At 42.8% G+C, this 24157-nt stretch overlaps 1 protein-coding gene across 3 annotated transcripts; it reads right to left on the bottom strand.

The window, feature by feature from the left end:
- Window positions 1-1396: 1396 nt before the first annotated feature.
- On the bottom strand, window positions 1397-21754 carry slc6a17 (solute carrier family 6 member 17). Of its 3 annotated transcripts, none has more exons than XM_034209144.1 (12): window positions 21425-21754; window positions 18013-18429; window positions 14611-14768; window positions 10755-10881; window positions 9530-9720; window positions 8473-8583; window positions 7249-7490; window positions 6938-7130; window positions 6605-6797; window positions 6354-6513; window positions 5764-5926; window positions 1397-5628 (listed from the first exon to the last, which is right to left on the bottom strand). In XM_034209144.1, exons 2-12 carry the CDS (start codon window positions 18311-18313, stop codon window positions 5266-5268), a joined length of 2202 nt encoding a protein of 733 aa, XP_034065035.1. In that variant the 5' UTR covers window positions 18314-18429; window positions 21425-21754; the 3' UTR covers window positions 1397-5265. The 3 variants fall into 3 exon arrangements, with proteins under 3 accessions (XP_034065035.1, XP_034065036.1, XP_034065037.1); XM_034209145.1 differs by having other exon boundaries at window positions 18013-18381; XM_034209146.1 differs by having other exon boundaries at window positions 9530-9711; window positions 21425-21753.
- Window positions 21755-24157: the final 2403 nt, after the last annotated feature.

Raw genomic sequence — 24157 nt, 5'->3', positions numbered from 1 at the left:
CTCTGTCCAATCACAAACAAGAAGTGTTCTCCCTAAAGGAATACCCTTTCCGTCCAATGTGAAATGCTGTGGTGTTTTCTGAAATGCTGTGGTGTTTTCTGAAATGCTGTGGTGTTTTCTGAAATGCTGTGGTGTTTTCTGAAATGCTGTGGTGTTTTCTGAAATGCTGTGGCGTTTTCTGAAATACTGCGGCGTTTTCTGAAATGATTTGGTGTCTTGCACTTCAGGGCCACCGTACATCTGTGCCTCACCTTACCCCACAGTAGCTGGCTTGAGCGCGCTCACAAAATAAGTGCCCGCGTTAAATTAGTGCCCGCGCTCCAGCCAGTTACTGTGGGTTTACGAGAGGCAGAGCTCGTCCCTGCCTCACTTCTCATCGGTAGTTGTAGCGGAGCTCGGCAAATTTGATGATTTTGACGATAAAAAGCGATTGGAATCATACATAAATCACATTTACAACACAGATCAGTGGAGAGATTTTATTATTATTACTATTTAGTTTTTCTTTAGTTGTTTTTCCGTTACATTGGAGTATGACAGGTGAGGCTCTGCCTCCCCTGACTGCACGTCGCTGCAGTACACCTATTGTGTAAGAACATACAAGAAGGTCACACAGTATGATCACATACATAAACTGTTAAAAATCAGTTTTTATGAAAAAAGTACAGGCTGCATATGTGTTCTCAGCCTTGGAGAAACTTGACATGTTTTGGTACATGTATGTGTCTGAACCTCTCTTTATACAGATATTTCAACATGTGCCTACTTTGTTCATGTACTGTTGAGGTTAATTTCAGTAGTTGTGTGCTATAATGTATTTACAAAGTGTGAAGAGGAGGCAACTTTAGAATAGGGAACCTGTTCAGGTCAATTAGAGTCAAACTACTAGCTTATTGGTTATGAACAAGACTTCACTTTAAAATAGGGAACATGTTCTTAGAATAAATACCTAATTTTCAGTTATTTAGACACAATTAACACTTATAGTTTCATGTCTTGTTACATAAGAACAGATCATATGTGTTAAGTGTTATTATGGGAGAATTACTATTCTTGTGGTACTACTGCCTTATTAGGCCCATATTGAGCAGAGCATATTAAGACCAAAACTCATGTACAACAATTTCCTTGCAATAAATAAGCACTAATTAGAGGGTTATTGAGGAAAACCTCTCAACTAATGGCTTATTACTTGTAGAATATGGTCATGTAGAATAAGGCATTAATAAGTGTTTTATAATGACTAATAAAGAGCCAATATACTGCTAATATGCATGTTAATTAACAACTAGTTGATGGTTAATTTGTGTACCTTAATATAAAGTGGTACCAAACTGTTTTACTGAATAACTCATCTTTTCATATACTGTACAGAATAAATAAGACAAACACCATGGACTGTTTCATAAAAGTGGTAATTTTAATTTAACTTTTGGCTCCAACATGTTTTTACAGTACATCTCATCACCCAAAACAGATCAGTTTGTCTCATTGTCAAACATTGGCTTCAGTTTTGTGCTGGCAGCCGCTGCCGTTCCAGTGAGAAACACAGAAGAGAGATTGCTTACATTAGTGGTCCCAGTTCACTGTAACAACAGGATTAGATCAGCAGCACATAACACTGAGAGAGGAGAAAAGAAACACACACCTAAACACCAAAAACCTACGTTACACAAACATACACCCACACTCACAATCCCAGTCGCTCAGCTATTTTGATTAAGAACAACTGTACACTAACACCAAATACTAACAGACAGCAAAGTAACATTACCTACAGTACAAAAATCAAAAAATATCTCAAAAATATACAGTTATTATTTACAGCTCAAGTATACACCCTGTCACTCTATAGATATTCAGTGTGAATTTATCAGAATGTACATCAATATGTACAGTTTAAATACATTATCTTAAATACTATAAATATAACTATGGGTTTTGTCACATAAAGACTATATGCACAGTTAAATAAATACACTGTTACTTTATTTTTGATGAGTTAATCACTGTTATTCAACTTGAGTTAACCGGAAAAGTTGCTTTATAGTACATAATGCAACACAGCTGACACATGGACAAGACAAAGAGACCCTGGAGTTAGAGTCTTTGATTTCAATGATAAATAGCAATATCAATTCTGAAGGCCAATATCTTGTTACTGAGCAGAGCTGATATTTGTTTCCACTGTGCAGAGTATTTTAAAGCGACCTGGAGTGGAGAAGTGGAAAATCCTTGACTAAATGTGACAAATTGTGCATCATGTCTTGTGTTTCGATTGTGCTCTCACATCAGACCTTTTCTCATGTATTTTTTGTGCAGATCAACCTGTAGTTAAGAAACAGACTTGTGGTGCAGTTTAGATTCTTGTGGACGGCCGTGCAATTACATGTGCAGACTTATCCTCCAGTGACCCTTTGTAGGAAGCAGGATTCAGACCATAACTAACATAATCTACAAGTTTCAACTTCACCCATACAGACTTTTTTTTTGTAATCATTAACTGGCTCTTGTTCACCACGCCATGAAACTCATTTGTGCTCACTTTCCTGTGCTTCCATAAATGTGCTTTAACTGTAATCCAGAGCTCCAGGTGCCGTCACCTGTTGTGCCATTCATGTCATAAGCCATTTGACCAAAAACCATCTGTTATTTTCAACATGTTATTGCAGTAGTTGCGCAAAACAAAAGGGGGGATAATCTGGCATTTTTAGACTTTAAACTGTGTTTAAATGTTCGTTATAGGGGGTATGAATTCAACTATTCATACCTTCAATAAACACAAAGCTACAGTAGGCACAATTAAGGTGCCTAAAAACCTGAGCAGATGTAAGAGGCATGTAAGAATTCACACAACCACATATATAGAGAACAGTTTAGGAATTGGTCAAAACTTGCATTGGGGAAAATAGGGAGGACCTATCAAAGCCATGGAAGCATCAATCAGAACTGGTTTGATTACAGGGCAAAATTCACAGCAGACACACATACCAGTCTACGCTGTTCAAACATAATAAATAAAAACAATGTAAATTCTCAAAGATCTGTTGTACAAACACACAGGAAATTAACTGTCTTTGACAGTGGCTTGCGACACATTTGAGCCTTTCATGGATATTCAGACTTCTTTCTCTCTCTAAATAAATATTGCTGATTAAATCATCTTCTGTGGCAGCATTATTGTGATGACAATTTTTGTCAAACCTGTACTAAACAGACAACTCCAGGGTCTCTACCTAATTAAAGTGCTCAAGTGAATGAGACAAGACATTGGTCCAAACTCAACGCACTACATTATCGAGAAGAAAAAACTGACAAAAGCATAAGGCGAACAGACAACAGAGTGGCTGTTCAGGCACCAAACAATGTGACTGACTGTGCTTCACACTACATCTGTTCAGTCTCTGTATTGGTGTTGTCAGGGAGGGGCCACTAGATGGAGAGTCATTGACTCCTCCACTGGCCAGCAGAGACACCCAGTGGTGACATCCTTGTATTACCACTTAATCCAAACATTTATATCACTGCACAATTTCCACATTAAACCCCAAAACGTACATTTTCATACAAGATATTTACGTTAAAAAAAGGCTTTAAGTTTCCACACCTCAGTTCACAAAATACATCAAAGTGTACATTTTAGTGCGTATGAAATGATGTCTGCAGTGGTTACAATTTGAGGAATGTACAACAATTAAACCCAGGATACTCCTTTTACGGTGCACATGATGTCTCCACAGCGTGGCATGGCAGTGAACCTCTTACTAACAACATAGACGCTTTATATTCTTGTAGGACCTCAACAGTAAACTGTCTCATCTGTGTATTGCTGAGCAAACAGCCGAGCAGGTGGAGCAGACAAAGCAAGGTGTCTGCTCTCCTCTTCTCCTCTTGCACATCAGAAGAGGATCTGTAACTATGGTGCGTTGCCACGGCTTCCCCTGGGTAACGCAGCTCTATTTTTAAAGAGGCAGGGTCACCGGGAGCTCTCATTCAGTGGCAGACTGACGCACACACACATCTGCATGTACACAGAGACAATACTCACATTATCCAGTTATTCTCAGTATGCCTCTCCAACATGCAGACAGGCGTGCTTGAGGCTGCTCTGCTCATCTTCGCTGGTGCACTGTCACCTCTGCCCTTCTAAGGCATTGATAAAGATGGAAACAATTGATTCAAATGGAAAAGCTTTGTCTAGACCAGCCACGACTGGAACAGCACATAGATGTGCAATGCGGTTGGAAACAAGAGGTTGTTTAAAAGAGAAATGCTGCTCTGTTTTAAGGCTCAGAGATGCTAAACAATTATAGCGTGTTTCTTTGCTTTGGGGATCATGGGAGTGTAATGAAGAGGTGAAGAGTTTCCCCTTGTTTCGCACTACTGCTGTGTAGACTATATACACGACTTACAGTGACATCTCAGACTACACAACAAGTATATACAGTACTCTACATCAGTGGGGAAAGAAGGGATAGAAGGAGATCCACAGTTTTACGTAAAGTACCCTACTTTGACTGGTATTATTGCTGATGCATGATAGGCACAATTCAGATGCAAGGTGTTTGTAACACTGTTTACACTATCGGAATCACTTACTACATACTGTTTTGAATGAATTTGTTATCATTTTGTTTACAGGATGAGAAATGTTCTCATACGTTGATATAGATCATGAAAATATATGGGTTTTTTTCTGAGTCTCCTTCCATCCTAACCCCACAAATAACAATCTTCTATAACTGAACATCAACAAGATGAGGATCTCCTAGATCTAGGAACATCTGACTATCTCAAAGATATCCTTCTCTTAAACTGGTGAACATAGTGTTGAGTACAACGTAAAGCATTTTAGAGCCGCACACACCTTAACCTCAGTCAGAGCTCATTACAAAACAAAGCCTGCGGTGGACCCTTCTAAATCCATCCTTCCCTCTCTCTCTGCCGCTGTATTTCGTTGAAAGATGAAAAATGTGGTCATAATTATCTGGTCAAGCTCACATTCCCATGATCCCTTCATCACAGCTGGGATTGAGAGGAAATTGGCACTACGGCTCCTATTGCAGGGAAGAATCACAGGCGGGGGGCGTAAGGGCAGAAAAGGAGGGATAGGGACTCAGCTCTGGAGGTTAAGGTGTTATGAACGCTGCAACAACTGGCAGTGGATTTTCTCTTCCTCTTGACTTCCTTGGTTGCTCCCTTTCTTCCTCTCTCCATGCAAGGCTGGGGGTTTTAATGGACGGGATGTTGCTTGAGCTCAGTGGATCATAGCTCAGACTCTGGCGAGCCGATGTTCTGGTAGCCTGTCTTGGTGCTGGTGCCGTAGTTGGTGTTGGTCATCTCCTGGGTGCCGCCGGGGCCGAGGTAAGGGCGTGGGGCGGGCATTGGGGAAGGAACCTCGCTGGGGTTCTTGCCGAGGATGAAACGCTGCTCGTCCTGCTCTTCCAGGTTAGAGATGTCCTTCATCATGCCTTTACGGTAGGAGACGGACAGTTTGTTGGAGCCGTCCGAGATCAGGTTGTAGTGGCGGAGGAGGAAGACGATGGGTAAAGGCAGCATGGCCACCACGATGAGGGAGTAGGCCATGGCTAAAGCCCAGGGAGGGTAGCTGTGGAATTGCTCTGCTCCCTGGAAAACAGAGGTACAGAGGCAAGAGGATGAAATCAACAACATGCAAAAAATAATATAGCATGTCTGGTGATGTTTTAACTCTTTATTTTTTCATTCTTTGTATAAACCCAGATAAACCAGAGCAACACCCACCTCAGCCTCTACCCAGGCGTTGTATCCTGCAGGACTGATGGCCATCTCAATGACAGTGGCGATGATGAGCAGCACCAAGATGGCTGGAGAAACGTACTTCCACATGTAGTAATAGAAAGAGTACGGCCTGAATCCAAGCATGTCCTCCAGGTCCTGCATGAACCTGTGAGGAAGTGAAAGAGAGTGGGGCAATAGTAGAGTCCTACTGCATTGTCACCATCATTCAACCTGAATGCTTTTCTAAACATTTGGTTAACATTCAGAATAGAAACAACACAACAAACCCCAATGAATTGTTTAGGTTAAGGTAAAATATTATGGTTTGGTGTAAAAAATAAGTACATTTGTTACATTATTGAAGTCATGGACGTAAATGTACTATACAATCAAGAGTGATAGATTCAGATTTGTGACACTTGTGAATGATCATTATTTTGTGTCATTGCCTACATAACAATAGTTTTCACATCTATAAATTGTAAAGAATTCAAAACACTCTTTTTACAAATGGATCAGACACTGCACACTTCTACAAGCTGTCTTATAATGAATTATATCCTAGGTGGCTTCAGTCTATTTATCCGCATTACCTATCAGTGCCGTAGATCCATGCTACAGAGATGTTCTCCAGGAACACCACCACAGTGAGAGGCAAACCAGCGGAGTAGTCGTCAAACATGGTGACGAAGTAGTTCCCTGAGCGCTGCACAAACAGCAGGCCTAACAGGAAGGCTATGACACAGCAAGCCACTGAGAAAGAGAAGAAGAAACAGCCTGTGAGTATGGCACATATTTAAGTTCAACCAGTTAAAGAGAGTCGAATTAAAGACAGTCTGCTCACCACACAGGATCTCTTTGCGGATCTTGAAAGCATCCAGTATGGGCGTGGTGATGCCGGTCATGGTGCCGATCATGCTGCCCAGACCCAAGTTGATCAGCATGAAGAAGAACATGACGGACCAGAAAGGGCTGGCAGGGAAATGTGTCATGGCCTCTGTGAAGGCGATGAATGCCAGACCAGTGCCCTGAACCGCCTGGAGGACGTAGAAACAAAGATGGTGGTCAAAGGTGGCTGATGATAGCTGAGGCGCTGAATACAAAGGAGTGATCCAATGTGGGAAATTACCCACTTTCAGTTTAATTAATTATAGTGAAGCTATTTTATGACTCTGACCTTGTTGAGCTCGTCCTCCAGCAAGCAGGAGTCCAGGCCCAGCTGGTCGAAGATGTCCTCCTTCACCGTCTTAATGACGCCATACATCTCAGCGTAGTCCTCTGTGGACAGGTGAGAGAAGTTGATGTGAGGTGGGATGAGCTCTTTGCTCAGCACACCTGTGTTTAGGAAGCCAATAATCTTCTCTGCATTACTGCCAAAGAAAATAGAAAATGTGGAGAAGAATGTTTTGGTGAGTGCAGGTTTTAGTATGAAACGACTGCCAAAGAGGGATTAGTCAGGTAGCATTTGTTAAAGTACAACACACTTACTCGACAACACACTTCTCGTTCATGATGTTCGCCTTGAATCCCAGGACAGCAAACACAACTAAAGTGGCGAGGATGGAGGTCACGAAGTTGATGACAGAGACCAATGCTGCGTCAAAGTGGCAGTTGTTTTCTCTCTTGTTGTAGCTGGAGAAAGCGATAACTCCTCCGAAGCCCAGACCGAGAGCAAAGAACACCTGCGTGGCTGCTTCTCTCCACACCTGCGGCTCCAACATCTTTTCCAACTAGAGAGAATACAGGAGAAATGTCACATTTTCTGTCATTTAACCTCCTAAACACTCCTTAGACATTGACATACTGCCTTCAAGTAGTTTATCGACAACAATTTATATATATTCTGTCCCTTTGAACACTTGATAGAAACTACTGCTAACCCTGAGAGAAATAATATAATTTATTTAAAGCAGGCCCTTAAAATGTAAAAATACATGTCTTACGTAATCTCAAGTTTCTCATGTTTTCAATGTTAACCCCCTTGTAATTAAGCATTTGGCATTTTTGGAAACTATGGGATTGGAAACAGGCAGATTAAAACAATTATATAATCTTACCCCTTAATTAAGATATTAATGTTTTGTTTTGTGAGGAAACACAGAAATGTTTGAGTTGACTTTAGAATGCATTTTAATACACAGTGATGTGAACCATCAGCTTCATGACATAACCGGAGGCCAAAAGTTAATCTCAGTTTATTCCAAAAACTCTAAATCCCTTGAGCCCTCCCTCTGTTGTTACTACTTTCTGTCATCTGACATGATTACAACCTACTTCCATCACTACATTCAACCTAAAAACAAAGAATGTCCAATATTTCAACGTAATATGTATGTAATGATTATTTTGTTCCTGTTATTAAAGATGTTCACCACCAGAGGGGGACATCAACCCAACACAGGACACACTGTTAAATGACATTTATGTATGAGTGGATTTGAATGGCCTTGCTGGGGAAGCAACAACAAACATGAACACAGCTGAGCAGCTTGCAAAGACAAAGTGTCACTTGTGTTACATGTCTGTCGTGCTAATAGTCTGTGAATGAGTGATCAGATTCAGAACCAAGACTCCCCTCCAGCACACTACAGTTACATTGTGGACAATCTTAGCAAAGTACTACATATTATATTATTTTAATGGGGAAAGTACCCCCAAATCCTGCAGATGCAACGCTGTTCTAGATTTTCATTGTTTTACTTTTGCTCTCACCTTAGGGGTGAACATGTGAGCGATGCCGTCCACTGCTCCCTTCAGCATCAAACCTCGCACCAGGAAACAGAAAAGCACCAAATACGGGAAGAGAGAGCTGAAGTACATCACCTAAAAGAGAGAGAAAGTCAAGTCCCCTTACAGTGTTGCCATGGACACGCTTTTCTAAGGCCACACACACACACACACAATGAATCAATCCCAAAACTGACTTGCGTTTGCTTTGCACTCAATTTGTGAAATCTTACCAAACATGGAAAGGACTCTTTGAGGTTTGGATGGATGCGTCAAATCTGTCCTCCAGCATTGCAGGGAATCAATGCAGTACTAACGATACTAATTGGATTACCACGATTAGTGTTTAAAAATAAACTGTCAGACCTCTGCGATTTGAGTATTTTCCTTTTCAAAGTGTGCGCTGGATGTTGTGTTTTGAAATATGACTCACTCTCTGGATCGGGATTACAGGATGTTGTTGGAGTTGTTGCCAATAGCAGCATTTCCAGTCTGCATTCTGAACCAGTCTTTGCTTGGTACAGTTTAAGCTTATTAATGTTACATGTTTATCTCTTTCATAATATAAATGAGATCTGAAAGTAGACTACTGCTGATGGGAGGCTTTAGCATCAAAAGCATTAGCAAAGTATATAAAACACTCACTGATGAGGATTAAAAATAGCTCCTGAAGTGATTTTTTGATAGCATCTATATAAAGTCTATGGTAAGGTTGACTCTAAAGAGACTTGCAGGGAAGACATCATTTGGTTGGGTATATCATCGCTCTTATTCCCTTCGTCGTTGTTTTTAAAACATGTTAAAGCTTCAAAATTCTGCGGGGTTTTTTACTGACACGTGTTTTATGTGGAGGATTGTTAAAATCTGTAAGGCTTGTTTTGACCAGACATAATTTTACCAAAAACCCATTAAAAAACCCATTGACTTTGAGGCAAGGGAACTGGAAGTGCTAAAAAGGCAAACTAATGTTTGGGTTTTAGGACTGAATGTACCTATGATTTGCAGGCTGTGCCCCTGCTTATAAGCCATGGAGACCCCGTACCTTCCCAGATGACTGGATGCCCTTGATGACAGCCAGGCAGACCAGGATCCAGGCCACCAGCAGGGACAGGACCATCTTCCAGTTCAGGCCGCCCGTGTCATCGATAGAGCTGGTGATGTTGAGAGTCTGGCGGTACCAGAAGTAAGTGGTAGCCGAGCTTTTATCACACTCTGGCACCACGACTGCAACAACAACAACAACAACAACGAGGACAGGGGAAGATATGGCATAAACAATGCTGCCACAGTGTTGGTCATGAGTTTTACAGGGATAGAACTTGGGATATTATCAGATAAATATATTTTTGTAAACAAACTATCATGGAAGAAATATTTGGCTTAAAATAAAGTAGCTAACCCAGAATTTCCCGTGCATTTCTGTGCATTTTACATGCATAACAGCCCTTCATGATTAAAAACAGTACTTGTAACTGTCAGAAAATGTTGTGAAGAAGAAAGTTCTTATAAATGTACCTGGCTGAAATACTTTCCTACCCTGCACATAGCTTAACTAAATCCTGTTGGATGCTCCACAACATACTAGCTGCATATTCAGCATCCTGAACAGAGTGGACATCCCACCCTCTCATGGTGATGTAAGCTGATGCTCTGCCAGAACCTGGATGTGCCTCCACCACAGCCACCAGCTGCCAATCATTCTAGGTATTGACACTGTCGGCTGGGTCATCCCATCCGACAGACTTTAGCAACAGAGCGGCTCTGTAGGATGACGTGGAGGGCCATCCCAGCTAGAGACGGCACAAAAACGTGTTCTCCTGCAGATGCTCTGCTGTTTCACTGCAGAGCCACAAAGACACGTTCTTCAGCTTTAAGCATCGCCCTGCGTAGCCTTGTGTGCATCTGCTGAGACACTCTGGTGCATATGCAATTGTCTTGCAGTATTCATTTTACTGCTGTCAGGGGCTTTACAGTGAAGAGGTCATTTGTATGGGAACCATACTGATGCAAACCTGTTATCGTTGCAGCTGTGTTGTGCAACAATTGACCAAAAATAAGAAGCAACTTGATAGTTGATGTATCATGTTCTTATAACATTTCCTGCTTTCCACAGTTTTATATATTGAAGGGAATTTCCTTAGGTCTTTGACTGACAAAATAAGACATCTTCCAATATTTTCTGACATTTATGTACCAACTGATTATTTAAGAAAGTTATCTGTAGTTTAATGGACACTGAAACTATTCATAGCTGGGACCCTACTCACTTGCTTGGCTTCCATTTATCTGGATGGGGCATTCAGCCCAAGGCAGTGGATACTGGAAAGACTGGAAGAAATAGAAGATGCTCCAGCCGATAATCACATTATAGTAGAGGCCCACGAAACCACAAACCTGAGGGGAAATGACATGAAACAGCAATACTCGTCAATCTGAAAAACAACAACTGTCTCCGCACATAACCTACAGACAACACGGGGAAAAACAACATGGACTTTGCTGAGGTGGACACCTCTTTGTAAGTCAGGATAGAGATGCCGAGCACACAGCTTAAGTCGGGAGTGTGTATGAATTATTGAGCTGTTTGCTCTCAGCAGCCAAGGCTGGGGTCCTCTATGAGAAGGTATTTATAGCTGCTGAATCTCCCTCTGCCACATCCAGCCTGTGACACGCCTCACTGCCCCAGGCCTTTCCTGTCACGGTAGAGCGAAGGAAGCAGGACCCAAATGCAGATTAAACTGATATACCTTTATTTCAAGGATAACGAAAATAGAACTTGGACAGACAGAACAGGCCACCAGGGTGGGTGGAGGGGGGTCAGGAGGACGGGACTGAGCTGACCGCCCAGAGGCACAGCAGAGGACCAGGAAGGGATCTCGGGCGGACGGCCCGGGGGCAAGGCAGAGTTCAAAAAGGGAGATTCGGGAGGACGGCCCGGGGGCAAGGCAGAGTCTAAGGTGGGGGACTCGGGCGGCCGAGCATGAGGGCGAAGGCAGCGGCAGGAAGAGTCAGGGGGCCGGGCTCGAGGGCAGCGGCAGGAAGAGTCAGGGGGCCGGGATCGCGGGCGAAGACCGCGGCTCTCAGGGGGCCGGGCTCGAGGGCGAAGACCAGAGAGCTCCGGAGGTTGGGCAGGAAGGCGCTGACGGGCCAGCGCCGGAGGCCGGGCAGGACCCGGTGTCGGCCGGACAGGAACCGGAGCTGGTGGGACAGGCCTCGGCAGGATCCCCCACGGAAGAGGACCAGGACACGGGATTGGCAGGACCCCCGGCGAGACAGAGGATGGCGGGGCCTCCAACGGAACAGGACAAGGGGTTGGCAGGACCCCCGGCAGGAGAGTAGACGGCGGGACCTCCAACGGGACAGGACATGGAGCCGGCAGGACCCCCAGCAGAACCTCCATCGGCACAGGACGTAGGGTTGGCAGGACCCCCGGCAGGAGAGTAGACGGCGGGACCCCCAACGGGACAGGACATAGGGTTGGCAGGACCCCCGGCAGGAGAGTAGTCGGCGGGACCTCCAACGGGACTGGACATAGGATTGGCAGGACCCCCGGCAGGAGAGTAGTAGGCGGGACCCCCAACGGGACAGAACATGGAGTTGGCAGGAGCCCCAGCGGAACCTCCAACGGCACTTCAGTAGGGACTTGAGTTGGGACTGGAGAGGGAACTCGAGAGGGGATTTGAGAGGGAACTGGAGAGGTGACTCGAGAAGGGACTTGAGAGGAAACTGGAGCGGGGACTCGAGAGGGAACTTGAGATGGGACTAGAGTTGGGATTTGAGAAGGGACTAGGGAAGGGACTAAAGGAGGGACTGGAGATGGGACTAGAGATGGGACTAGAGATGGGACTAGAGGAGAGACTAGAGGAGAGACTTGAGAAGGTACTAGAGAAGTGACCTGAGGAGGGACTAGAGAAGGGAACTCGAGGAGGGACTAGAGGAAGAACTCGAGAAGAGACTAGAGAGGGGACCAGAGATGGGACTATGAAGTGACCTGAGGAGGGACTAGGGAAGGGACTAGAGAAGGGACTTGGGAAGGGACTAGAGGGAGAACTCAAGAAGAGACTAGAGAGGGGACTATGGCAGCTGGGGCAAGAGCTGGGTCTGGAACCATGGCTGCGGGGGCCAGAATTGAAGCCAGAATCATGGCTGTAAGGTCCGGTTCTGGAGCCGGAAACATGGCTGTAAGGTCCGGTTCTGGAGCCGAATCCATGGCTGCTCGGGCTGCTAGCCTGGCCTTGCGACGACTCCTCTTAGCAGCCACCTGAATACTCCGTGGACCTCCATAAGCAAGAGTTCCAGAGAACGGCTCCTGGACAGGAGCAGGAACTGGGGAAAAAGCAGAGGTTGACTCCAGACGGAACACACCGAGACGTATGGTGTCGGGTTGGGAATTGGGAGGCTAGCATGCCTGGAGCTAGCAGGCCGGGAAAGAGGTTTGACCTCAAAGCTGCCCAAAAAGTCCTCCACCCACTCGGGGAGCAACTCCCTCAACCAGGGACTTGAGGTTACCTCCTGGCGTGCCGCAGAAATAACTGACTGCCTCTCTTCAGTACTGGAGGCATATCTAAAGTCATTCCTCAAGCATGTTAAATTGTACTTCACCTCGTACAAACTGTCTGCTGGGTCCATTCTTGGTCGGTTCGTTCTGTCACGGTAGAGCGAAGGAAGCAGGACCCAAATGCAGATTAAACTGATATACCTTTATTTCAAGGATAACGAAAATAGAACTTGGACAGACAGAACACTCACCGGTGAACACAGTCAACAACGAAAGACGAGCCGACAAAGACAGACAGAAAAACCAGAACTTAAATACACACAAGACTAATCACACAAACAAGACACAGGTGAGGAGGGAGGAGAAAACACAGGGACACCAGGTGAACACAATCGGGTAATCAGAGACACCAGGGAAACTAACGACAGGGAACCACAGACAAATCCAAACAAGACACAACGCAGACAGAAACAGGCAAGACAGGAAGTGAAGACCTTTCAAAATAAAACATGAAACAAGACAAGACAAAACACCATAAAGACAGATCGTGACATTTCCCTCCAATCTTTTGCACTAGATTGATTAAAACACTGTTAAAACGAGTGACGAACAGAAAGCCTGACGCAGTGAAATCACTGACTGCCTGATTTAGGCTGATGAGGATGATGGGATGGGGACATGAAGGGTCACTGCTCCTGCAGATGATGGGGACAGATTATGACAGAGATTATTTGCGCTGATCTTTGCATGCCGCTTGCTGTAAAACATCAAGAGGGAGTAATACAAGACAGAGAGAGGAGACCAGCAGACTGAGTCACACAGCACATACTGTAGGTTGTCTCTTTACATTACATGTCCGACTGTGAGTCTAGAAGGGAAAGTGAGAATATCTTAAATACTATACAAATCCAAAAATGTTTTGGATGTTTCAGTATCTGAAATACAGATAGCATTGCTTCAAAGCGTGCAATAATTATATAAACATATTACTGTTAGTGGGTTTTTATAAAAGGGATCATAAATTCTCACTAAAAGGTTTATTTAGGATCCTTCCATTAAAAGCAACGAGTTTAGATTGTCAGTTTGTAAGCTCACAAAAGTAATCTGCTCTGTGATTATCTTCTGAAATTGTAGCTCTATATTTTGTTTACAGTCTGTGCGGCTGACTGGAACAATGTGACATGGCCTTTTCCACTATATATTGAAGTCATTAATAAATTGACAGGTGAGTGGAAAGAGGGGCTGTGGTCAACATTATGTTACAATATATAGTTTTTATGGGGGAGATAATAATCTGATTGCTAACCACTGATTTACATTGTAATTGACATGGTTTAAACTGAACTTGTAAATTCAACTACAATTATTTTACAGTCACCATTTAAGCCAAAAGAGGGTTTAGTGTTTGATATTCCAACAATAAACGTTGACTGTGTGCAGTGACACTTTAAATGTGAGATCACAAACTGGCTACGGAAATGTTTTTACTATGAATTTTAACATCTTAGTACTGACCTGTAAACCATTAAATATTTTGTTGCCATTTTAGGATTTCTGCTGCTGTACCTTGTCAAACTTGAATACATTAGGAAATAAGTGGTTAATGTGCTCATGTTGGTGCTTACCATCAGACTGGAGACCCCGATGCCTCCCAGCTGAGGGTAAACGTAGTTCCAGACCCCGATGCTGCCGCGCCGGATCCTCTGACCCACTGCCAGCTCCAGGAAGAACAGAGGGATGCCGATGAGGATGAGGAGAATAAAGTAGGGCACAAGGTATGCACCTGTGACAGAGGAGGGGAAAAGGAAGGTGGCATTAATACAAAGTGTAAAGTTACTCTGGATCTCTGAAATCCATGATAGCTAATCCGAGGGACATTGTTAAATTCTCTCTGTCAGGTTCTATTTTTGGTGTTAATTCCATATTATCCATCCTTCTCTTCCTATTTTACCTTTCACACTCTCACTGTCTCGCTCTGTACACCTACGACAACATAAATATACCTCTCCAAGAGACAAAGCAGAGAGAGAGAGAGCAGCAGGCTCTCAAAGACAACAAGTCCCATCCAGTCTGTCCTGCTTACGTCAGGACATGAAGGGGCACCATGGAGACAAAACCATCCACAGCCAGAGAGGACGGGCTCACGCTGACGGACAGCTGGGAGGAGCAGACTGCTTCCAGACCAAAAACAAATGACGTTTGACTCGATCAAAAACACTGATCACGTCATGAGGGGCTATTAGAGGTAGCAGCAGACAAAGGAAGCAAAGACAGGGACACAGTGTCGTCTTATCGTGTGGTATTATTATCTGGACCGTTAGAAGAGACTGTGCTGCTACTTTTACTGATCTTTGATGTTTATTCTGAGCAGCAAACAGGCAGAGGAAATCAAAACGATCAAAAAGATCAGGAGTAGCTCATTACTTAGACCTTCACCTTTCATCTGGCTCTCTGGATTTCAAAGGTTGGATATATATTTGATAAAACTATTTCAGACAGGATTATGGCGATTTCAAACCAGGATAAATGTACTCAACTAACATACTTAGAGTGGGCAGCCATATTAGTTAAGTTTAGCACTGGACTAATCAAACTGTCATTTAAAAAAAATGTAATGATTCTTTTATCTTTTTTTCCTTTAATATAACATATTTTCCTGTCACTGAGCAATACCTCGCTCTCTACTTACTTTATTTCCATTTGTTTGTTTTTAGGCCTTAAACCCATCCAGGGGGTCATTGTGGATTTGAGTAACAAATAAAGATAATAAACCCTTTCCTCTTTAGCCTCCTGTCATAATTCCTTTATCCGTTTGCCTTTTGACAGCTTCATAAAAAACATTTTGTTCCCTATTTCCCCTAAAAACATTTACTTGGTACCCTTTTGTTCTTGTCTGCACTATTGTCCTCTGCAGGAAACACGAATGTTAACAGTAAAGCAAAGACAAATGTTAACATACATTATGCAAGTACCACCAGCAGACACAAGCAAGATCGTACACATTAACTACTTAAATTATTTATTTGTAAGGCAGGATAAATGAATTTGTCTTCCATGCTTCACTGAGGCTAGATAGATGAGCATGTCAACATGATATTCTGTTTCCCATAGATTTAATTTTTACTTTATTACATTATTTGATTTATTGATTATTGTCTTTATGATAAAAAACAATAGCATATATAAACTTTCACTTGAGTTGAAATGTTGAGAGAGACAGAAAAAGATAAGACATAATAGACAAGAGACCATTCGTCCTCATCTCTGGAACAAGCCCCGGCAAGACAATGCAACACCTCCTCCTACTGAGTGAAAATCAAATGGGGATACACACTCACTGATTAAAACAATCCATCTTTGTTATATCATGCATCGCAAATACCCTCTTTACACACACACGCCTCCTACACAAGGTAAACCAACAATGTCTGAAAGCCCATGAAATCAGTATTTACACTTCACTTCCTCCATCTTAGTCATCACCACCCTTGCAGCAAATCATAATACCAAAGAGATATGACAGAGGAACCTGCAAGAACAGGAAATACAATGCAAAAAAGGAGATTTCAGAGCATATTACCAGACCCTTCAATGTTACCTCGTCTTGCTGAGGGACAATTATCTCATCTTGTAGCTGCTGACTGCTGAAGTCTCAGAAATGTTAAAGAGTCTGACTTGCACTATTAGCTGGCTAATTGTTTGACAGGCCACAATTTATCAAAGAGGAGGAAGCGGCAGCAGGCAATCTGAGCTGGGTCTGAAATGAGGAAAGGTGCAGACCAGTCACCGACAATTATGTACTTGTTATGAATTGCAATGTGCTTGGAATCTCTCTGTTAGATAACAGATTTGTGTTACATGATTTGATCATAAAATCACTGTACGACTCTACTATGATAATCAATCATCGTCTCTAAGGAACTGTTTCACATTTTTGGATTTTATCTTATTTTCTTCCTTGTTAAGAGTTGGATTTATCTCACTCAGAGAAAAGTATTGCGTTTGTCATCGATGAAAGTGCCTTTCCTTAAATGTTGAAGTATACCTTTCATAAAAAATGAAGTTAAATGGAGGCAGAGAATATTATTTACATGATATGGTTATGTGAACAAAGTAAACTTCATAACATATCTATCATTTAATCCTGGGTTATTTTAGAAAAGCCTTGTTGCAGTGTGTAATCATCTTCATTTCACTTCACTAACTTGTCTGAGCAGATGGTTAATGACTCAGAATAATGCTGAGAGTCTGTCTGCTGCCTACGGTGCTGAGATGTTGTGGCAGTTTGGACGAGGTGGCTGAAACTGTCACCACAATGGATTGTTCTTGAATGAAATGCTAACAATCTGTGAAGAGTAACTGGTCATCTAACACACACAGCACTGGTAGTGCTGTGTGTGTTAGATGCAACAAAAGACAGAAAATAGAGAATAATATTCTTGACTTTAACAGGAAGACGAAATAAGAGCTAAATTAGTCGCAAAGGCGAAATTATTTCTCTCTATAATGTCATGCAAATGAAGGTTGAGCAATTCATCATTACATGTCACACCAATCCGAAAGACCAGTGGACATTATTAATCAAATCATGTCTCAGGAAATAGTTGCTACAAGACTGTGGATCGATAAATGCAAATGTCCTGCTCAAACCAAATGATTAAATCAAAGTTGTCACATGCTATTTAGTTTTTCAACAAGGAATTGCAATGTGAAGAAAATCAATTATCCTCAGTAAGTTAAACATCAATTAAATAAAAGCACGTTCTGTGTAGCAGTAATGTGCAATGTCTGTTTAATGACTAAGTCTTATAATGGATAGAAGAACCCTGCTGTTAGCATCATGATGGCTAACCTGTTTGGGACATTATTATGTTAACAAAAACTCCTAAACACCGTCAATATAGAGGTCAGCAAAAACCACTGAGGTCAAGTCTGTATCACAAAATGTCGAAAGTGTAGTTTTATGACAGGCCGATTGAAACAGACACAGAAGAGTTGAACACAGTCATGTACAGACATCCACCCACCTCCACCGTTCTTCTGGCACAGGTAGGGGAACCTCCAGACGTTACCCAGGCCCACAGAGAAGCCCACCTGGGCTAGGATGTACTCCAGCTTGTTGTTCCAGGCAGGTCGGCCGTCCTCGGCGTCGGGGTCTGGGGAGGGGATCAGGGCCTTCACTGGAGCGGTGGAACCAGGACTCAGACCCATACTCATCTGACTGTTCTTATAGTCCATGGGGTGCTCCAGGGACAGCAGGTCAGCCACCGACTCCGTGACCGGCTCATTGCTGTGCTCCCGCTGCGTCACCTTGGTGTTCTTTGGCATGGCTGCAATACCGGAGCTCCTTCAGGCTGAAGACGGTAGAGGCGAAAAGGGAAATCTGAGGTGACGGACTGAAGGGGGATCAGACGGGAAATAAAGTTGTGCTTATTGTCTTTAATCTGTGAAGAGAAATAATTGGATACAGACAGAAAATAGGTCTTAGAGAAAGAAGTACTTTATCTGAATTTAGCATAAAATGTGCTCAGCTTTTCCTGTTTGCTAGTAAGCTCATACACTATTTTAGATTGGTAGTAAAACTGCAGCACTGTAGAGGCATAAAGTGAGGTATTTCAGTAATCCACTTCAGTACGCAGAATGAGACAAAACCATTGAATTACAATTCATTTCACAGCAGAGCCCATTATGCTAAAGTAAGTAATGTGAATAGCAGAACAATCTGTGTGTGTGTTAGTCTCAGGCGAACATGGGGCAATACAACTAAAGCCTTTAAGCACAAGCTACATTGGTTAATAACATCTGTATTTATTTCTCATCTTATGTCTGCAGTTGGTTTTAAGATTTCAGAGGTTTTGATAAAAAGATTTCAAGAGCAGAGTGCTCCTGAAAAGAGAAACCTGAAGTTAGTTTCTCCAAGTTCTCTGGTATGTGTCACCTTTTAAGAGGCCCTTTGCAACTCCAATCCAACACTAATCCTGTGTATAGTGCCTCCCTTGAGGGAAATGGTGTAGACAACAACACAGTATAAAAGCTACTGTGTTATAGAAGGTCAGATCCTCCTGCATAAATTCTTTTTTTAACCCCGCTCTTGAATTATGTTATAGAGGTGATCCTCATTTCAGGTGAGGTGGCCTACCTCTGCTGTGAAACACACTCGGAAACAATGTAAACACCAAAACTAATCCTTGTAAAATGAAATGGAAATTCATAGCTGCAAGCATTTAACCCTCAAAATGGCATGACCCTTCAAGAGTAGTGTTTTTGAAAATGAGTCAGTTAGCATTCATTGCACATTTACTAATGAACTAAAGGTCAGCTTTACAGTGAATGATGAAGACCATCTTATTTAAATGCCAAAAGAGCAGCTGCATGAGAGATGCCAACTGAGCAATTTCATTCCTCTGCATGTTTTTAAAGCTAGGCTAAAATGCTCTTTGATATATGGGTACTTGTAAATGTCGATAACTATGTAAATGTAGCCTGTAAATATAATGTATGATGTCCTTTATTGTTTTATATTGTTTTATGTTTCATGTGGAACCTATTTGCTGCAGGTGTCCCTTGAAAAAGAGATATATGATCTCAAGGGACCAATCTGGTTAAATAAACGTTTGAAATGAAATGCAAACCAGAATTTGACGTTTTCACGTTTAGATCCGACTTTTCACTCAAGAGCAGTGAAACAAAACCAGAGTTGCTTGATGTGAAGACAAGGCCCTTTAATCCGAAATCAGATGCAGCCAACTGAAACTAGCAGGGCTTCTATTCACAGTGACTTCTCAAAAACGGTTGCCAGCCGGCTGGACTCTGAGCCCACCCAAAAGGGCACTCCAGCAGCACGCACATCACATTCCTCAACAGTGGCTGCTGCCTGAGCCCCTGCAGTCACGACACGCAGCAGCTCGGAGGCTGAGAGCCCGACACAGATCCTAGAACAGTAGTGACCTTTCCCACAGCAGTCTGCAGCTACACACACTGAGTCATCATCAAACTCTCTCCAAATGAGGTGTGAAGCAATGATGTGCATGTTTGCAAAAAAAATGTTTGGCCACACTGCAGAGTTTTTGGATGTTGTGATTGGAGTTTTAACGCATGTCTTGCATTACTTTTCTTATGAATGGAACCGTTGTTAGCAACAAACCACTCACTACTTATGAGGATGGTGGTTCTCACTCTTTATAATCATGTGCAGTGAACGTTTTTTTTTAATTCATACAGAAATACAGCAGCAACTTTCAGACTTTCACAGTGTGTGCTGCTGACACAGATGGCACATTACAGAGACAGCAGGACTTCATATGCAGTGCAAGACAGTGTTACAGATATGACTCAGTTATCAATCTCTATCTGAGGGAAACATGGTGAGCGGCCAGAAGTGGGTTTTTTTCTATACTGCGGAGAATAAAATGCATTAAATGAGAAGCATTAAGGATCAAAGACGATAAATGAATATGTGCTGCAGAAAGTGAAGTTTATATTTACTTTCTAAAAGAAACGACTGGTGGTGACAGACTCCTAAGAGGTTTATTCTGATACCTTTAACTGTTTATCTCCTAATTCGTCATGGACAGTCTGGTTTTAATTATGTAACAGCACAGGTTCTCTGTTTCTTCTACGAAAATACGATCCACTTTTATCTCATCTGGTTGCTAAGCAATGGCTCCTCCTGCGAAATTGAAATCCATCCCTGCACCATCAGTGGTCGCCTATCTCTCTTCTCAACATCTCCAAAGGACATACATGATATTCCACGAGGGTCTGCTGCAAATAGCATGGAGCTGCTATGACAGGACGATAGATATTGACTAGTCTGGGGATGATGCTCAGTGTTGTGGGATTTATTGGAGGGTAAACAGTCAGCAATCACTGACAGATTAACGTGTCAATGTCAAATATAAGGTGTTCACAGATGCCACCCCCCAGAGTGGTTTGATCGTGAACACAAAAATAAATTCTGACAGGTACAAAACAGCACCTGCATGGAAATGTTCAGGCATGCTCCAGACACACAGGCCCATCTGCCACAGCTCGGGGAATGACTCTGAACGTGAATATCACCTCTGATGCTTATTCAAGGTCAAATGAATCACATATTGATTGTAAGGAAAAGATGCAGGCAAAACCCGGATACAAGTCAGCAGGTTATCAGCTGCACCGCAGATGTTGTCATATTTGAGATCAAAATGTAGACACATGGCGTTGCGTCGTCAGACACGGGGGATTAATGAGCGATGCTCACCGTCAATGTTGCAGCGAAAGCACCATCTGTCAGGCAGAGAGGTGAAAGCTGATGATCGTCTTTATCGAGTCAAATCAAGAGGGTGGTTTTCTGTGCGGGGCTGGGTATTCGAGCGATTCTTGACAATGCAGTTTATAGAAACAAACATAGAGCTTTTTAAAAATTGATTAAATTGAGAAAATGGTTGCAATTCTTACCTCGTGTGGTGTGCAGAACGGGATGTACCGTTCGAGTCAGCGTGACAGTAGGCTATGAATCCAAAGTGAGTGTGCGGTCTCTTCATTCGGCTCGGTGTACATCTCTGCGCGCAAAGGGATGCGAAATCAGCCTGCAGTCACACAAGGCGCATGGTGCGTAAAGTCTGACGCAGGAGCTCAACGCCTGCCACAAGTTTGGTTTGCTATATTAACATCAACTAGTTCAGATAAAGGCTTATTGCAACTGTGCGATGTTCTGCAGCTCTGCAAAACACCTGCCCACACCTCTGGTATCCACGTGCTTATGGCTGTGTTGTGGGATAAATCAGTTCTGGAGAAATTACTATGGCAAGTCACGACGAAGTCTGACGCAGGTTTGACGCACCGGCTTGAGCAGACGTCAGTAATTGTTAAAAAAAAACAAAAAAACATCTGCAGTGTTCCCAGGACGATAATAATAAGAGCACACAGGTAGGCAAACGAAGTGATTGAAAATGACGCTTATTCAAATCAAATGTATTAATTGGATTGTTCAACATCCTCAGCTTCCCTAATGATTAATATATAGCCTATATTATTATATTATTGCCTGCAGTACAATGAGTATATTTAAACTGATGGCTATTAGTCATACTGTAGGCCTACTTACTTCAAAGACAGAGGCTTGATGTTAATAGACATGTCACAATTCACTGGTGTGACCACAGTGTGATGTAGACCAAAATAGTTGGTTGTGAAAAGACCGTGCTCCCTAATAGAGGTTTCTCAAGTGTAGATAATTTATGGCACAGTCATTTGTCTCTCTGACACCAGCAGTCTACCACTGCTCGACACTCCATATTTCTTCTCTCAGCTATCTGGGTGGCTTTTTATTTTCAGCAAATAGGCAACTGAGAAGTGTATGTATGATCAGTATTTTTACCTATTTTTTTGCCTGCAATTGTGAATCCATTTGGTAAACGGTTTTGAGAACTTAGCTTTCAATTAGATGTGTCAGGGGGTCTTGGGTATAATTTCAGACAGTGTGGGAATGGAAACTGTATAAACAGTGCAGGTGCATGCTGTACAGCAGCTCGGTAACATCCTCCATCAGTCATCAGCTCAGAGCGTGAAAATTAGTCTTTGAGAAGGTGTGAGTCAAACAAGGACACAGATACTGGTTGAGGAATTAGAGCATTTACAAATGCTAGGAGTGTGGCAGGCACTGAAGGAATTCCTGTAGGAGGGACATTTTGTGTTTCCACTGATAACTTCTTCACTTTCAGAGAAAGACAATTATTACAAATGTAATGTAAGTGTTTTGACTGCTCCAGCTTCTGCTGTTGCATACTTTTTTAATCTGTCCCCTCTTAAAAAAGTATACAGTGTAGCTTTCTTAACCAGGCTGTATATGTTCACCCTGGGCAATTCTCTGCTTTCAGAACACACCCCCAAAACAGACACACACACACAAACTAGTAGTACTGCATCACCCGACAACGCACACACCCAGTATGCTTCCTGTCTCCTTCAATTCACTCATGTGACTCACTCTCCAAGGGCTGTCTGCTGGGATCAGTAGTCATGGCAACCACCGATCATATGATGGTTATGGTTATAGCATTTTTCCTACTCTTCAATATCACCCCTCTCACCTATTGGTGCTCTGCATACCGTAATGCATACGACTGAATGAGCCACTGAAGTAAAGTAGAACATCCTTCCTCCTCCCCCTTTCACTGAACACAACTCGTGACGAGGTTAGTTTTCCATCCTGGGGCACATCCCTTCTTATGTGTGACTCTACCCACGTAAACACGCAGTTCATCACATGTTTAAATTATGCAGCAGGAGACACAATGTGCCGAGCCTCCTCTCTGCTGCAGCATTACTCACCTTACAGCTCCATGAATGACCACAGGTCATAACTCTTCCACTGATGATATTGAATCATAGAGGCAGGCATTGTGAAAGGAGAATTTATTTTTCTCATAACTGATAAATGGTGGAATGTCACTCACAGTGCAACATTAATACAGCCCTCAATCATTTCAGCGCTGACCTGAAACATCTTGACCTTGAGCTGGCTGCTCAGACAACAGAGAGGGTGGAGAGGGAGAAGCTGCACTGAGGCCCTTGGATCCAGCTTTAATAATTCACATGTTGTTAAATTGAATGGAGGGGTAATGAGCCATCAAACTGGGCTGGGATTTACTGAGCCATATATAGTTTAGTTCTGTGGAGTCTGGCTGCTAAAGACAGTACAAAGAGAGGAGACCACAAAATTGCAGTCGGTCGTTGCACTCGTGGATACATTCACTATTGATGAAATCTGGCTTTACGACAGGTGATAGATAACATGTTTTCCCATGTCATTACTCAAATGTATGTTAATCTTCAGCTTTAAAGCAAACTGTGAATGGTATGTTGACATATCTGATAATATTGTGAGGAAACCATTCACCATCAGTGGAGCACCAGCCCTTATCTCCACCCTCAGGAGAGCCAGGTTGCCATGTCACAAATTAAACATGCAGAAGAACATTTCAGGCCAAAATCGGATCCATGTCTCAGGGGGTGTTTATGAGCAGCTGAGCCTCACGAGCAAACACGATTCAACTTCCTCTCTCTGCTCCCCCTTTGCCTGCTACTAATGGTGCAGTCCCAAATCTGTGCTGACACCTTTGCCTTCTCCCCTCTGGGTGTGAGAGTGCTTATATTGGAAAGCGATGGACGAATGAGGACTTCAGCCAG

The sequence above is a fragment of the Gymnodraco acuticeps genome, unplaced genomic scaffold, assembly GCF_902827175.1.
Source record: "Gymnodraco acuticeps unplaced genomic scaffold, fGymAcu1.1, whole genome shotgun sequence".
NCBI classification, from domain to species: domain Eukaryota; kingdom Metazoa; phylum Chordata; class Actinopteri; order Perciformes; family Bathydraconidae; genus Gymnodraco; species Gymnodraco acuticeps.
The sequence above is the reverse complement of the archived record's forward strand: the minus strand, read 5'-3'. Positions and strand labels throughout refer to the sequence as shown.

What these genes read in the sequence shown, in the direction of transcription:
- slc6a17 (XM_034209144.1), bottom strand. Translation starts at nt 18,313, where the DNA reads ATGCCAAAGAACACCAAGGTGACGCAGCGGGAGCACAGCAATGAGCCG. An exon ending in AACGAGAAGTGTGTTGTCGA is followed by an intron (nt 7,131 to 7,248) that starts GTAAGTGTGTTG and finishes TTTCTTTGGCAG; the next exon opens with TAATGCAGAGAAGATTATTG. An exon ending in ACGCCTGGGTAGAGGCTGAG is followed by an intron (nt 5,629 to 5,763) that starts GTGGGTGTTGCT and finishes TCTGTTTTCCAG; the next exon opens with GGAGCAGAGCAATTCCACAG.